The sequence below is a fragment of the Crotalus tigris genome, unplaced genomic scaffold, assembly GCF_016545835.1.
Source record: "Crotalus tigris isolate CLP2741 ecotype Arizona unplaced genomic scaffold, ASM1654583v1 scf7180000019137.2069052, whole genome shotgun sequence".
Taxonomy (NCBI): Eukaryota; Metazoa; Chordata; class Lepidosauria; order Squamata; family Viperidae; genus Crotalus; species Crotalus tigris.
Window position 1 is genome coordinate 1,316,410 of NW_024097395.1, and position 12,554 is coordinate 1,328,963.

The window sequence follows — 12,554 nt, forward strand, 5'->3', positions numbered from 1 at the left end:
ACACACAGAAGCAGGGAAGTGCAATTGCCTCTCTCTGTCTCTGTCTCTCTCTGCAAAGGCAGAGGAGGCTGGGAGCCACAGGGGAAGGCTCAAAGAGCCGCATGCGGCTCCGGAGCCGCAGGTTGCTGACCTGTGGTATAGACTATAGAGCAATAAACGTTAGACATACAGAGCAGCTGTGTCTAAATCCTTCTTTCAATTAGGGACTGGAACGTACAGCATTCACTTGAATTGAACTGGATGTCTATAATTATGGCAAAAGGAGAAAGTTGGGGTTGTGCAGAGTGAGATATTACTGTGTTTCTAATAAATATATTTCCTGTGTTCTCTTCTATTTTTCATTTGGTCAGTCACCCTAAATCAAGAAAGAAAGGTTATGCTGACATTGAAACTGCTCAGAAATTTCTGTTAAGCACTATGGAGCGATATATAAGTGCTATTGCTCTGCACTCTCTTCTGCCTTCTTTGGTGTGCTGCCAGTTGACTTGATCCGCTGCACGTTTTTCTTAAATTGGTTGCTCAAAGGGATCTTCCCCCTGCCTCCTAGAAGAAGAGTTAACCCTATCCCAGGGGTGGGTAACCTTGGCTCTTTTATGACTCGTGGACTTCAACTCCCAGAATGGGAGTTGAAATCCGCGAGTCATAAAAGAGCCAAGGTTGCCTACCCCTGCCTATCCTGTATTAGCTCCATCAATCTACTCACCAAACACATAATGTATCAGATTGAAATACATTCCATTGTAACTTAGTGGAATGGTTTTCTGAAATGCTTCATCCTAAGGTGGTAACATACTTGGTGCTGCCTTTCTTTGCATTTCCCAACAACTCTTCAGTTTGAAATGAGACCATTAAAATCTAACTTAAGAAAATAATTAGACTGAAATAGAAAACTATAGGACATCACCGGAAACAATCTTATTGTTAATATTGTAATTTCCATTCAACTCTGTATCATCTTTACTACTGTGGGTCACTAAATACCTTTGGGAAGACCAAAAGAATTCTGTCTTCTTTTGCTCCTGAACAACAGATACTCAATTTTTTGCAGTTGAAAATTATATATAGCTATATAATTACACTTCAAACAGAGAGTAGTCTTATCACTGTTATATTTATTATGCTAAATAAAATGATTGAAGTAATCATTTTTGTTTTGTTTCCCTTATTTTAAATTATAGCCCAATGATCTTTTTATATTCCAAATTATATCACATCATATATAGAATTGTCATGTAGGCAATGCCATTTTTCAATCAACTTTAATATTCTAATATTGGAGCCATGTTTCTCATAGCTGCTGCAGCTGCTACTGTTTGGTTATTTCTACTTTGTGACTTTTTTCTGAAAAACATGTCTGCCCATTTGAATTTTTATCTTGTATTAAGATAAAAATCACATAAACCTTACTGTCTGTTACCTCTTTCCAAAGTAATTTTGTTACATAAATTAGAATTACATTGAAGAATTATAGTAATGAACAGTACAGTAGTTTTCCTCTATTTAAAAAGCTGCTGTTAATGTAAGCATAGAGCATTCATGATCAGGAACTGGAATATTTGATATTGTAAGATTAAGAAAGCTTAAAGCATTTTTCTTTTTTACTTTTTTAAAAAACCATTTATGTTTCTAGGCAAGAAAGGAGATTCTTAAGATCCATACACGAGAATGGACCCCTAAGCCATCAGAAATATTTCTACAGGAGGTTGCTGAAAAATGTGTTGGTAAGAACAGGCATTCAAAATATTTTGCACAATCGCTTTCCAAAGATATTGTTTTGTATAGTTGCTTGGAAATATAGTTTTACATATTCTGCTTTGACCTGATTTTTGTAATTATTTAGAATGTGTGCAGGTATTTCATTATACAGTAATGGCCAAAATTGTGGAAACCTTTTGGGAAAAGTGTATTTTTGAGGTTTGATGGCTAATAACACCACTTTTTTGGGAGTAGTACCATAAAATTATATATCAATGGAAAGATAATTTAATCAAGAATGTAATGCAACAAAGTTTGTTCAATTATCTGTACTATATTCTGCGAAAAGCTATAGCCAAATAACAGAAAAAGGAAGCATAACTTGCTTAGGTTGATATTAGGTAGCTTTCCTTCATCTGATTGCAGCCAATAAGCATGAATATTTAGAGAGCCAATCAGGTGTCATCTTGTTTTGGCAATGAACCAATCAGATCAAAGTAGGATTCCGTTATTGATGTCATGTATTGAAGCTGAGAGGAGGACATTTGTCAGTGTGTTATGTGATCACTATCAAGTTGATTGGGATTTTTTTGTGTTCTTTCATTTAGTGAGCTTGTAAAACATAATAAAATTAAAGTAATGGTGCAAAGAGTTGATTGGTCACACAGAAAGCGATGTAAAATAGTATTATTAAGTGAACAAGGCTACAGTTATAAAGAAATTAGAAGAAAAATGGGTGGAAACTTAACCAAAGGTGGCATTTCTACTGTACACTTTTCCCAAAAGGTTTCCACAATTTTGGCCACTACTGTATATTTGCACAAGTTAATGACGAGCTTCATCTCTGAGCATCTATTTTTGTACGGCGATTAAGGTGCTGGATTAGAAACTGGAGACCATAAATTCTGGTCCTCCCCTAGGCATGAAAGCCAGCTGAGTAGCGTTGGGCCAGGTTTTTTTTAGCTTAACCCACCTCACAGGAAGGATGGTGGTTGTGAGGAAACTAAGAGGGGAAAGGAGTATGTATGCTGGGTTGAGTTGTACAGAATAAAGATGGGCTATAAATATAACAGCAATAATAACTGTTGATTCTCCTTAAACCCAATAATAAAAGACTGCTGCATAAGCAATTGGTCCCATTCTTGATCTGCTTTTGCTGTAAAGAATTTTCCTAGTAGTCGCTGGAAACTGGCAATGTGCATAGAAAGCTCAGAATAATGTCATGATTTATAGAAGTGTATCTTTTAAAAAAAATTAAGAGAAAAAAATTAGGCAAGGGATACAGGTAGTCCTTGATTTATGATCATTTGCCCAGTGATTGTTCAAAGTTACAATTGATCCCCAATCACATGATTAAAATTTGAGCCCCAGCTCAGTGCTTTTGGGTACCTTACACTTTGCCATAAATACTGCCCCACTCCACTACCCCAACTGACCTTTGCCATCTTCGTCCTTCTGCTGGTGGCCTGGGATCCAGGTTCTGGGTGAAGCTGCAGCCCTGGGATGCATAGGGTGAGGGCAAGGAGAGCCAATGGTGGTTCCAACCAGTGAAGGTGGAGGCTGTGTACACTTCCTAGTAAACTAAATACATGAAACAGAATACAAGGAAGAATTTCTAATGTATTGCAGAGGGATTTTTTTACACTTTAGTTGACTGCCAGAAAGCAGTGTATGCCTGCTTTTATTCTTTAGTGCTTGACAGAAAAGATTGAGTGAGGGATTGTAAATTATATATAAATGATGGTTATGAGCTGAAATGATTATATATAAATAGCGGAGCAATTTGACATATGTACTTAATCTTGGTAGAATACTTACTAAAGAATGCTAAAGCCCATGAGACCATCTTTCTATCCCATTTGTTGTAATGAAATGGAAGTTAGATACATTAAGGGAACCATAAAAATGACTTGCTTGCTGGAGGCTTGGCAGATATAAAAAGTGTATAATTAAACAAGGGAATCACTGAGAAATGAGTACTAAATATGAACTGAATACAAATAGCAAGCGACAAAGACATTTGAAGTAGTTCCATCATTTAAGGGAATAAATTAGGATTGAATTGCAAGACATATATGAGGGAGGAATGAAGATCAAAAAGATAATAATTGGAGGAGTTCATGAGTTTCTGGGAAAGAAGTTTTTAAAATGCATTGTAGAAGCAAGGATGGCTTGCAAGAAAAATGAATAGTCAATATAAATAGGTATCTTTTTCTTATCAATATAACTTAAGGGGGGGTGTTACTTAATAATCTTCTGCAGTTTTTTTTAAGTCAGTCTTGACTCCTCACAGCTGCCTGAAGTAGTCCCTGCAGTTTTCTCAGCACAATTTTGAGAAGGGGTTTCCTGGCTTTGGACCTAAGGCAGTACTTACAGTCTTTAGCCTCATGACTTGATCATCATACCAATCAGGCTGTCTTACATGACAGTACTTATTCTAATAAGTAGCATGATAGATATGCATATACCTACTATTTTTGCATCTATTCACAAATATATGCATTCCTTTTTATTTCTTAAATTCTCCTTTTTTACACCTGTAAGTTGCCCATGTTGGGAAACACACTTTAGAAACATCTGTAAAGCATAATGCCCAGATGGATTTAAAAAAGGGAAACATTTCTATATTCAGTTACCAGTCTTGTGATGGCAGATTCTTTCCTTCAGGGAGAGAAGAACTTTCCCAATTTCTTACATGGTTCATGTATCATTAAATGGCTTTAAACTGATTATTTAAAGATATTTAATACAAATGTTTTTCTTTATAGGGTACTGTGGGGCTGATATTAAATCAATATGTACGGAGGCAGCCTTGTGTGCCTTGCGTCGACGTTATCCTCAGATTTACACCAGCAGCGTGAAGCTGCAGCTAGATATCTCTTCTATTAACATAATGGCTAAAGATTTTGTGGTTGCTATGCAAAAGACTATACCTGCTTCTCAGCGGGCAGTAAGCTCACCTGGCCAAGCACTCTCTACAATTTCAAAACCATTGCTTGAAAATGCACTGCAAAGGATCATGGAGGTAGTACAAAATGTATTTCCACATGCAGAACTGGCACAGAAAGGAGGGAATAAATCAGGTATTTAAATTTCTTGCTTTCTGAAACAGAATAAATTTAGGACTAATAGTTAAGTCACCCTCATTTTAATAAAATATTAGCACTGAAGGACTTTACCTTTTCCTCTTCTCTTTGAAGGAAGGGGTGGAAAAGAATCTGCAGAGTGATCTTTTAGTTAACCAGATTAATTAAAAAAAAAAAAACCAGTAAGATTCAGTAAAGTTTATTTACTTGCAGTTTTTGATAGAGGTCTGTTTGCTGTGGAATGAGTTGTGTACAAGCAAAAATGTTAGTATATCCTTTCCGAATCCATGTTGTCCAGACGTTTTAAGAATACGACTTCCTGGCTTCCCAAGCAGCATGAAAGTCAGACAATTGGAGAAGCTGTTTTAATGGTGGTCATTAACAAATTACTAATGGAATCAAGATGCTGGACAATAGAGCCATTTTGGTTTAATAGCTAAGGCAGGCATCCCCAACTCCTGGGCCACAGCCCACTACAGGGCCGTGGCCAATTTGGAACTGGCCCATAGAAGCAGTGGGCGAGTGCGCGCATATAGCTACACATGCACGAGTGATGGGGAGTGCGCACGCGAAGCTCTAAGCGCAAATGGAGCTATGCACACTCGCCCGCCGCTCATGTGGCACCATCCTCTCTCCCGCTGGTCCACAAAGCTGGAAAGGTTGGGGACCGCTTGATTAAGGCACCAGGCTAGAAGAGCAGGAGGCTGTCCACTTTCACCATGAAAGCCAGCTGAGTGACTGGGCGAATCTCTCTCTCAGCCCAACCACCTCACAGATTGTTGTTGGGAAAATAGGAGACGGAAAGTGTGTTAGATATGTTTTCTGCCTTGAATTATTTGTAAAAATAAAGGCAGGATAAAAATAAGTAAATAAATAAAATATGGTAGTATTATTTTCAGCTATGGAACTAGCCTGAATATTTTAATTAAATTACCTGGTGCACTCATCCCAGAAATTATTGTAATCATCTCAGTCATCCATATCGGATACCTAGTTTCATAAGAAAGCAGAGACGGAGAAAGGAATAAGTATGCCCCCTTTACTAACTAAAGCTTCCTCCTCCTCCTCTCTTATAAATATTGATCTAATAATTGGAATGTTTATTGTACAATCAGTTAATCGTTATTCAGTCATTCATCAGCAAGTAAAACAAAAGAATCACAATTATTTAGGATAAAAAAAGAAAATATTGTAAAATATCTAAGAGGGTGTGATGGGCTCAGCAGTTAAGGCACTGCATTTGTCAGCTGGAAAGCTGTCAGCCCAGGTTTGAGACCTGAGCACCAAGCAGCAGGGTGAGTTTCCGTTACTTGTTCCAGTTCCTGCCAACCTAACAGTTCCAAAGCATGCAAATGCAAATAGACAAACAGGTACCACTTCGGTGGTAAAGTTACTGCGTTCCATATTTTCATTCTGGCTACATGATGATGGAAACATCTCCAACAGTGCAGGCTTCCTCGGCTGAGAATCAGAGATGAACAAAGCCCCCATGAGTTGGTCACTACTGGACAGGGAAATCTCTAAACCTTTAAAATATCTAAAAAAGTTAGAAGAAATACTGTAGTACTGTGCAAACTATAGAACAGTATTTAAAAACTATTCAACTGTGCTCAAGAAGTAAAATAAGATTGATGTGATAATAACTTAACATAAAACAAGTTAAAAGACCAGGACGTTGAGTAAGGAATGGAGGGACAATACAATACAATCTGGAGTATCGTATTTTATTGTATCTGGCATTGTTCAATTATTTTTCCACCAATATACCGCTCTATTTTATCAATGGAAAAAAAAAACAATTGATATAAGTAACCAAAATAACATTGATCAGCCAAATAGGTTTGCCAGTAAAACAAATGGTCCTGTCTGTTGTCCCACGATGTATGTTTCTGCGATGCAGCAAACAGCAGAGGAAAACAGAAGAGTTAAGAACTAGCTTATTGTGAAACACCACTGCAGCTGAATAGATAGATACCCATGGCCCTTAGTGAATAATTGCTTCCCAACAACAGTTTTCCTGCTAGCTATTTTACATAGAAACCATGAAAACTAATTAAAGATTGTTCTAATTCCATCAAAATTATAGGCATGTTATATTTTGTGGAATAGAACAGCGGTCCCCAACCTTTCCAGCTTGGTGGCCTAGGAGGGAGGGGATGGCTCTATATGAGTGGCAGATGTGAGTGCACACAGCTCCATTTGCCCGAACGGGTGCGTGTGCCCACCACTCACACAAATGGAGGTTCACACATGAGTATCCGCTGCTTGTGCAGCCCGGTTCCGAACGGACCAAGGCCCGGTGGTAGGTCACAGCCCAGGGGTTGGGGACCCCTAGAGTAGAATGTACTTTTAAATAATCCAGTTTATTTAAAATTTAAATAATCCAGTTTGATTAAAATGTTAAGAAAAAGCAAAAATAAGTGTCTAAAATATGTACATTTGAGCTGTAATTTAATAGATAGTACATAATGTACTCTGAGGCCTTTTTTTCATTTTTATTTGTATTTTCATTAGAAAGTTGGTATCGGGCTTCGTGACAACTTACTCCCTTTAGTTGCCTGTGTTGAAATAAAAATTTAAAATTGGCCTTAGAAATAAGATTCAATGACCCAGTGAGAACAAAAAAATCTTAAATTAACCTTGGAAATAAGATGCAATATTCACATGAAAAACTTTGCTTTTTTGTTTCCTTTAAAGATTTTGCTAATCATGCATCAGAACTTGATCTGCTATACAGCGATGAAGAAGGACCACCGGTATTTGAAACAGGACATTTTCAGAAAGGCTCTCAAAAGCGGACACATTTTCTTAATTTTAATAGGTGGGTGATCCATGGTAATCTCCCCCCCCCAAAGAAACCCCTAATGTGTACTGTTTTCATGCATGTTTTAGGTTTCCTTCCCTACTGAATAAGATTTATTCATTGCTTTGCGTTCCTTGATCGGTACCAAAATTTAAAAGAAGGGTATTATTTTGCACAGCTTTTGGATGAACTTGTACATAAATATATGAATTAGAACAATGAAAAGCAGAGTGAGAAAAGGGTATTTACTGATGCTATCACAGATTAATTTTTAAGGAGAAAAGATGGAGATATTTAACTTTGTATTTTTGGTATGCATACGGGTAATTTAAAAAAAACAAAATCAAAAACTATACAGGTCACCTATGCTTGCAGTTTTTGCCAGTTTGTGATAGCTTAGTTGTTGAAGCACTACATATATCTATATATGAATGAACTGAAATACTTTATTACATCCTTTACTGTTTTGATTTAAAAATGGGGCTCGGATATTTAAAATTTGTTAAGTAAAAATAATTACTTGAAGTTTCAGGCTGATCTTGGATCTTACATGAACGAAAAGCTAATATTTGAGTTGAGTTAGGAGCTCCTTGTTTTCTTTTTTTCTTTTAATAGAAATGCTTATCACCAACCAACATCTTGCCGACCAAGACTCTTAATTAGTGGGAAGCCAGAATATGGACAAGCCTCTCATTTGGCTCCAGCAGTCATACATGCTTTGGAAAAGTTTCCTGTTTATACACTAGACCTTTCTATTCTCTTTGGTGTCAGTTCCAAAACCCCTGAAGAAACATGTGCACAGGTATTTTATTGTCTTTTACCATTTCGTTTTTAAGAAGACGTTTTGGCTCCAATTGCCTTCGTAAGTCAAGGACTACCTGTAAACATTTTCCCTATTCCTACAGAGAATAGCAACCTTGGAGACGGATGCTACCTCTCTTCCAGTGGTTACCAAGTTAAATTTCCAGGAAATAGAAATTCCTTCTTCCTGGCAATTTCAGTATGAACAGATTGGAGAACAAGAGTTTGCTTCTGACTTTTTAGTAGTTCTGCCTGCAATCTTAAGAGGGCAGAGGCTGGAGAATTTTTTTACATGCCAGAATCTTTTGTCACATTAGGGTCATTTTTGACTGAAATCCAGACAATGTTTATTTCTTGTAACTTGTCCAGTCTGTTTTTCAAAACATTATCTGATTTCAAGTGGAAATTTAAAATCCAAAATTCATGGCAATCTTCCACTGAATAGTTCAAAACAAAGATTCGTTTCCATCTTTCAAATTTGTTATTTTCAAGAACAAGACGAAACGATCGCTAGCAGTCTGTATTCCAAGACAAGATATGGATCAGATTTGTCAAGCCTAGCTGGCAAACCAAAATAAGTGAGAACTACCCTGATTTGAGAAAGGTATCTTTAATGCTAGCCACGAGTAAAAGCATAACCTTGAAAACTCAGTGTAAATTCCTATTACAGGCTTAATTGACTCTCTATAAAGCCAAGTCTTTTTACAATGTTTCTGTTGTGGTTCCGGCTAATGAAACATATTGTATATTCTTGCTTTTGACAGTTTCATTTCCATAGTTCTACTTCTGGGCTCTGTTGCTACTTCTTAAACTAGACTCCTCTCTTACCTTCTTCCACAATCTTTCATGCGTTTAAAAACTTGATTTTATCAACGGAAGCCCTCATAATTGGCTATTTCACAAACTCTTGTGGAATATAAGTATAGTTTAAATTATGATCTGTTAAATGACTAGTTAATTACTAAAGTGGACAACTGCGTTTGTTTAGTGATTAAAACGTCTTCTTTGTCTAGTTGATCTGTGAAGCTAAGAGAACAGCACCAAGTATAATATACATTCCAAATATTCATATATGGTGGGGAACGGTTGGACACACTTTGCAAGCAACATTTACTACACTGTTACAGAACATTCCATCCTTTGCTCCTATTTTTCTCCTTGCAACATCAGATACATGTCATGAAGTTCTGCCAGATGAGGTATGTGCAGTTTGTTCATAGGATAATCCATTGTACCTTATTGTAACTGATTTTGTCCTTGTTTAGCAGCATAGTCAAGCTTAGGATAAAGAATTTTTTTAAAAATCCCTCCTAATTCACACCTTATTTTTTTAAGAGAATGTTTTTCTTTTCAAAAAAGTATGTATACACACACATTCTTGCCTCATACTTCAGTGTTGCTTGCTTATCAAAAACTCTGTTGTTGAATTACTCTAAATGTTTCCCATTATTGTATTTTATTGCTCTCTTTATTTTTGTCAAACTTTCTGCATGAAGCATTATTAGTTCAATAGTTCTAGAATTTTGCCCTAACTACAGATACAGTAACTTCAGTTACCCTTTGATTTTTTTTTATACATTATTTCTCTTGTTGATTTGTTTACATGATGTAATCTTTTTTTAGGTAAAGGAATTATTTGTCGATGGTTTTGGAGAGGTTTTTGATGTTCATTTGCCTAATTTTGAAGAAAGAAGGAGATTCTTTGAAAGTTTAATTCTCCATCAAGCAGTTAAATCACCGGTATCAAAAAAGAAAGCAGGTAGATGTGGTGCGAATACGTTGGATAAAGCTTATTGTAGGTGGATTTGTAAATAGCTACATGTTTTACAAATCTGTTTTCCTTCTTAAGTTTTGCAGGCGTTAGAGGTATTACCAGTAGCTCCCCCACCGGAACCACGGCAGCTGACCGAACAGGAAGTCAAACAGCTTGAGGAGCAAGAAGAAGATACTCTACGTGAGCTCAGAATTTTTTTAAGAAACGTGACACACAGACTTGCCATTGATAAACGCTTCAGAGCTTTTTCCAAACCTGTCGATTTGCATGAGGTAACAAGTTTCAGAATAATTTGTTTTCTTCTCTTGTACATTCCGCAGTGCAATCATCGACCATTTTTTTTATTGAAAATTTTTAAATTTTACAAAAAAAAAAAGTTCCCTTCCCCCAACCCACCCCAACCCTCCCCCAACCCTCCCCCAACCTTCCCAGAGCTGAATACAGGCTTAATTAAAATTTAAAAGAAATAATTTTAAACACAAATGAACCATATACAAATTTGGTTACAATAATTAAACAAATCATAAAATACTTTAACACCAATACTTAAAAAACAGAAAGAGAAAAAGAAAAGAAACAAGAAGAAGATAAAAAGAAAAGAAAAAAAAGGAATTAGAAAAAGAAAAAATATCTAAAAATATCTTAAACTTTAAATATAAATTATTCAAAAGCTAAGTAATATTTTTTTATATCATACTTGTATTGTATAAAATTTATCCATCTTTTCCATACCAAAAGGTACTTCTCTTGTGATTGATCTTTCAAAAAAGCCGAAATCTTTGCCATTTCCGCTAAATAAGAAACTTTAAGAAACCATTCTTGCAAAGTAGGCAAAGATTCCTTCTTCCAGCATTGCCCTACTAACAACCTAGCCGCTGTAATTAGATTTAACATTAATGTAGTTTCTTTACTGTCACAGTCGGAAACAATACCCAACAAAAACAATTGTGGAGTAAATTTTATCCTTCTTTTAAAAATTCTTTGAATATTCCACCATATCTTAATCCAAAAAGCTTTTATATTTTTACATAACTACCAAATATGATAATAAGTAGCATCCAAGCAACCACATCTCCAACATTTAGGCTGCAAGTTTGAATACATACAAGACATTTTTTGTGGATCAAGGTGCCATCAGTAAAACGTTTTATAAAAATTTTCCCGTAAGTTTTGGGCTTGTGTAAATTTAACATTCCTCACCCAAATAATCTCCCAAGTATTTAATGGAACCGATTCATTAAAGTTTTGTGCCCATAATCATCGACCATTGTTGATTATATGAAGTTCGAATTTAGTTTGAAATTTGCCAAATGTTGCTATTAGATCAGCGGTCTCCAACCTTTCTGGCTTGATGGGCCAGGAGTGGGGTGGTGGTAGAAGGGGGTGGTTTCATGTGCGCGGCGCCGCTTTCATAAATGCAGCTTTGTGCCCTTGCCAACCACTTCTGCTGCCTGTTTCTGAAAGGACTGTGATGGGACTGGGCTGTGGACCAGAACTTGGGGCCCCCTGTGTCATAGGGTTGTAACTATATCAGTTAGAAAAAGTAATGAATGCAGACAAAACTTACATGAAAATAATAACCTAAATGCTGCTCGAGATGAATACTGTAAATGGTAAACTTGATTTTAAAATACCAAAATTTGAGAGCAATTCTGGGATGGGTACATCTTCACTAAAGGCAACAAAAGATCTCAGATCTGTTAAAAGTGTTCTCTCTGCCTCTGTTGCTTACCGTTTGATCAAAACCTGCTTGGCATTTCCCCATCTTTCATTTGCTTGCATTCCTTTCTCTTCCTTTCTGCGTTTACCCTCTGCCTTTGTCTGCTCTCTTATTTGTCTTCTTAGACCTTCTTGTTCATGGGTTGAATGTTTTTCATTTCTCTCTTCTCAAAGGAATCAGGGAAGAAGAAAGGGATTTTGGCACATGCTTTGTATATCTCCTTCCAAAACGTAAATATCAGGACCTTGTATAAGTCTCAATAGAACAATCTGTACATGATGATGAAAGGTTATATGCTTGACAGATGTTAAAAATTACAATGATTTTTGGTCTGGTCCAGCAGGACAGTTACCCAGTTCTGGTTCTGTTTTCTTTCTTCTGTTCTCTTTTATTCGGTTTTGTATGTCTTGTGTCAAGGGTGAGCAACTTCCTTGTGATTAGGAACTGTAGGGATCATAACCAGTGATAAAATGATTCCAATTGAATAGGCAAGTCAAACTCCTATTCTCCCAAGTTGTCATAAGTAATTGGTTACATTTCCAGAACTGTGCAGTTGACTAAATGACTTTTGGTTTTCCCAGCAAAAATTGAATACAAAATATGACCTTAAAAAGGTAGTTCAAAAGCCTTAATGCCAACATTTTCAGGTATCAACCATTCTTAAAACATACAGAA

The 12,554-nt window shown here is 36.4% G+C and overlaps 1 protein-coding gene across 2 annotated transcripts in view; it reads left to right on the plus strand.

Annotated features, from left to right (window-relative positions):
- Positions 1-12,554, plus strand: part of ATAD2 (ATPase family AAA domain containing 2) — a 51,664-nt gene that overhangs the window by 24,133 nt on the left and 14,977 nt on the right. The window contains exons 15-22 of one of the 2 annotated variants that reach the window (XM_039359808.1): positions 1,631-1,721; positions 4,464-4,778; positions 7,479-7,602; positions 8,200-8,386; positions 9,399-9,584; positions 10,009-10,144; positions 10,235-10,431; positions 12,053-12,109. In XM_039359808.1, the coding sequence (XP_039215742.1) occupies positions 1,631-1,721; positions 4,464-4,778; positions 7,479-7,602; positions 8,200-8,386; positions 9,399-9,584; positions 10,009-10,144; positions 10,235-10,431; positions 12,053-12,109 (1,293 nt within the window). The remainder of the gene's footprint in view (positions 1-1,630; positions 1,722-4,463; positions 4,779-7,478; positions 7,603-8,199; positions 8,387-9,398; positions 9,585-10,008; positions 10,145-10,234; positions 10,432-12,052; positions 12,110-12,554) is intronic. The other variant, XM_039359809.1, reaches the window with a different exon arrangement.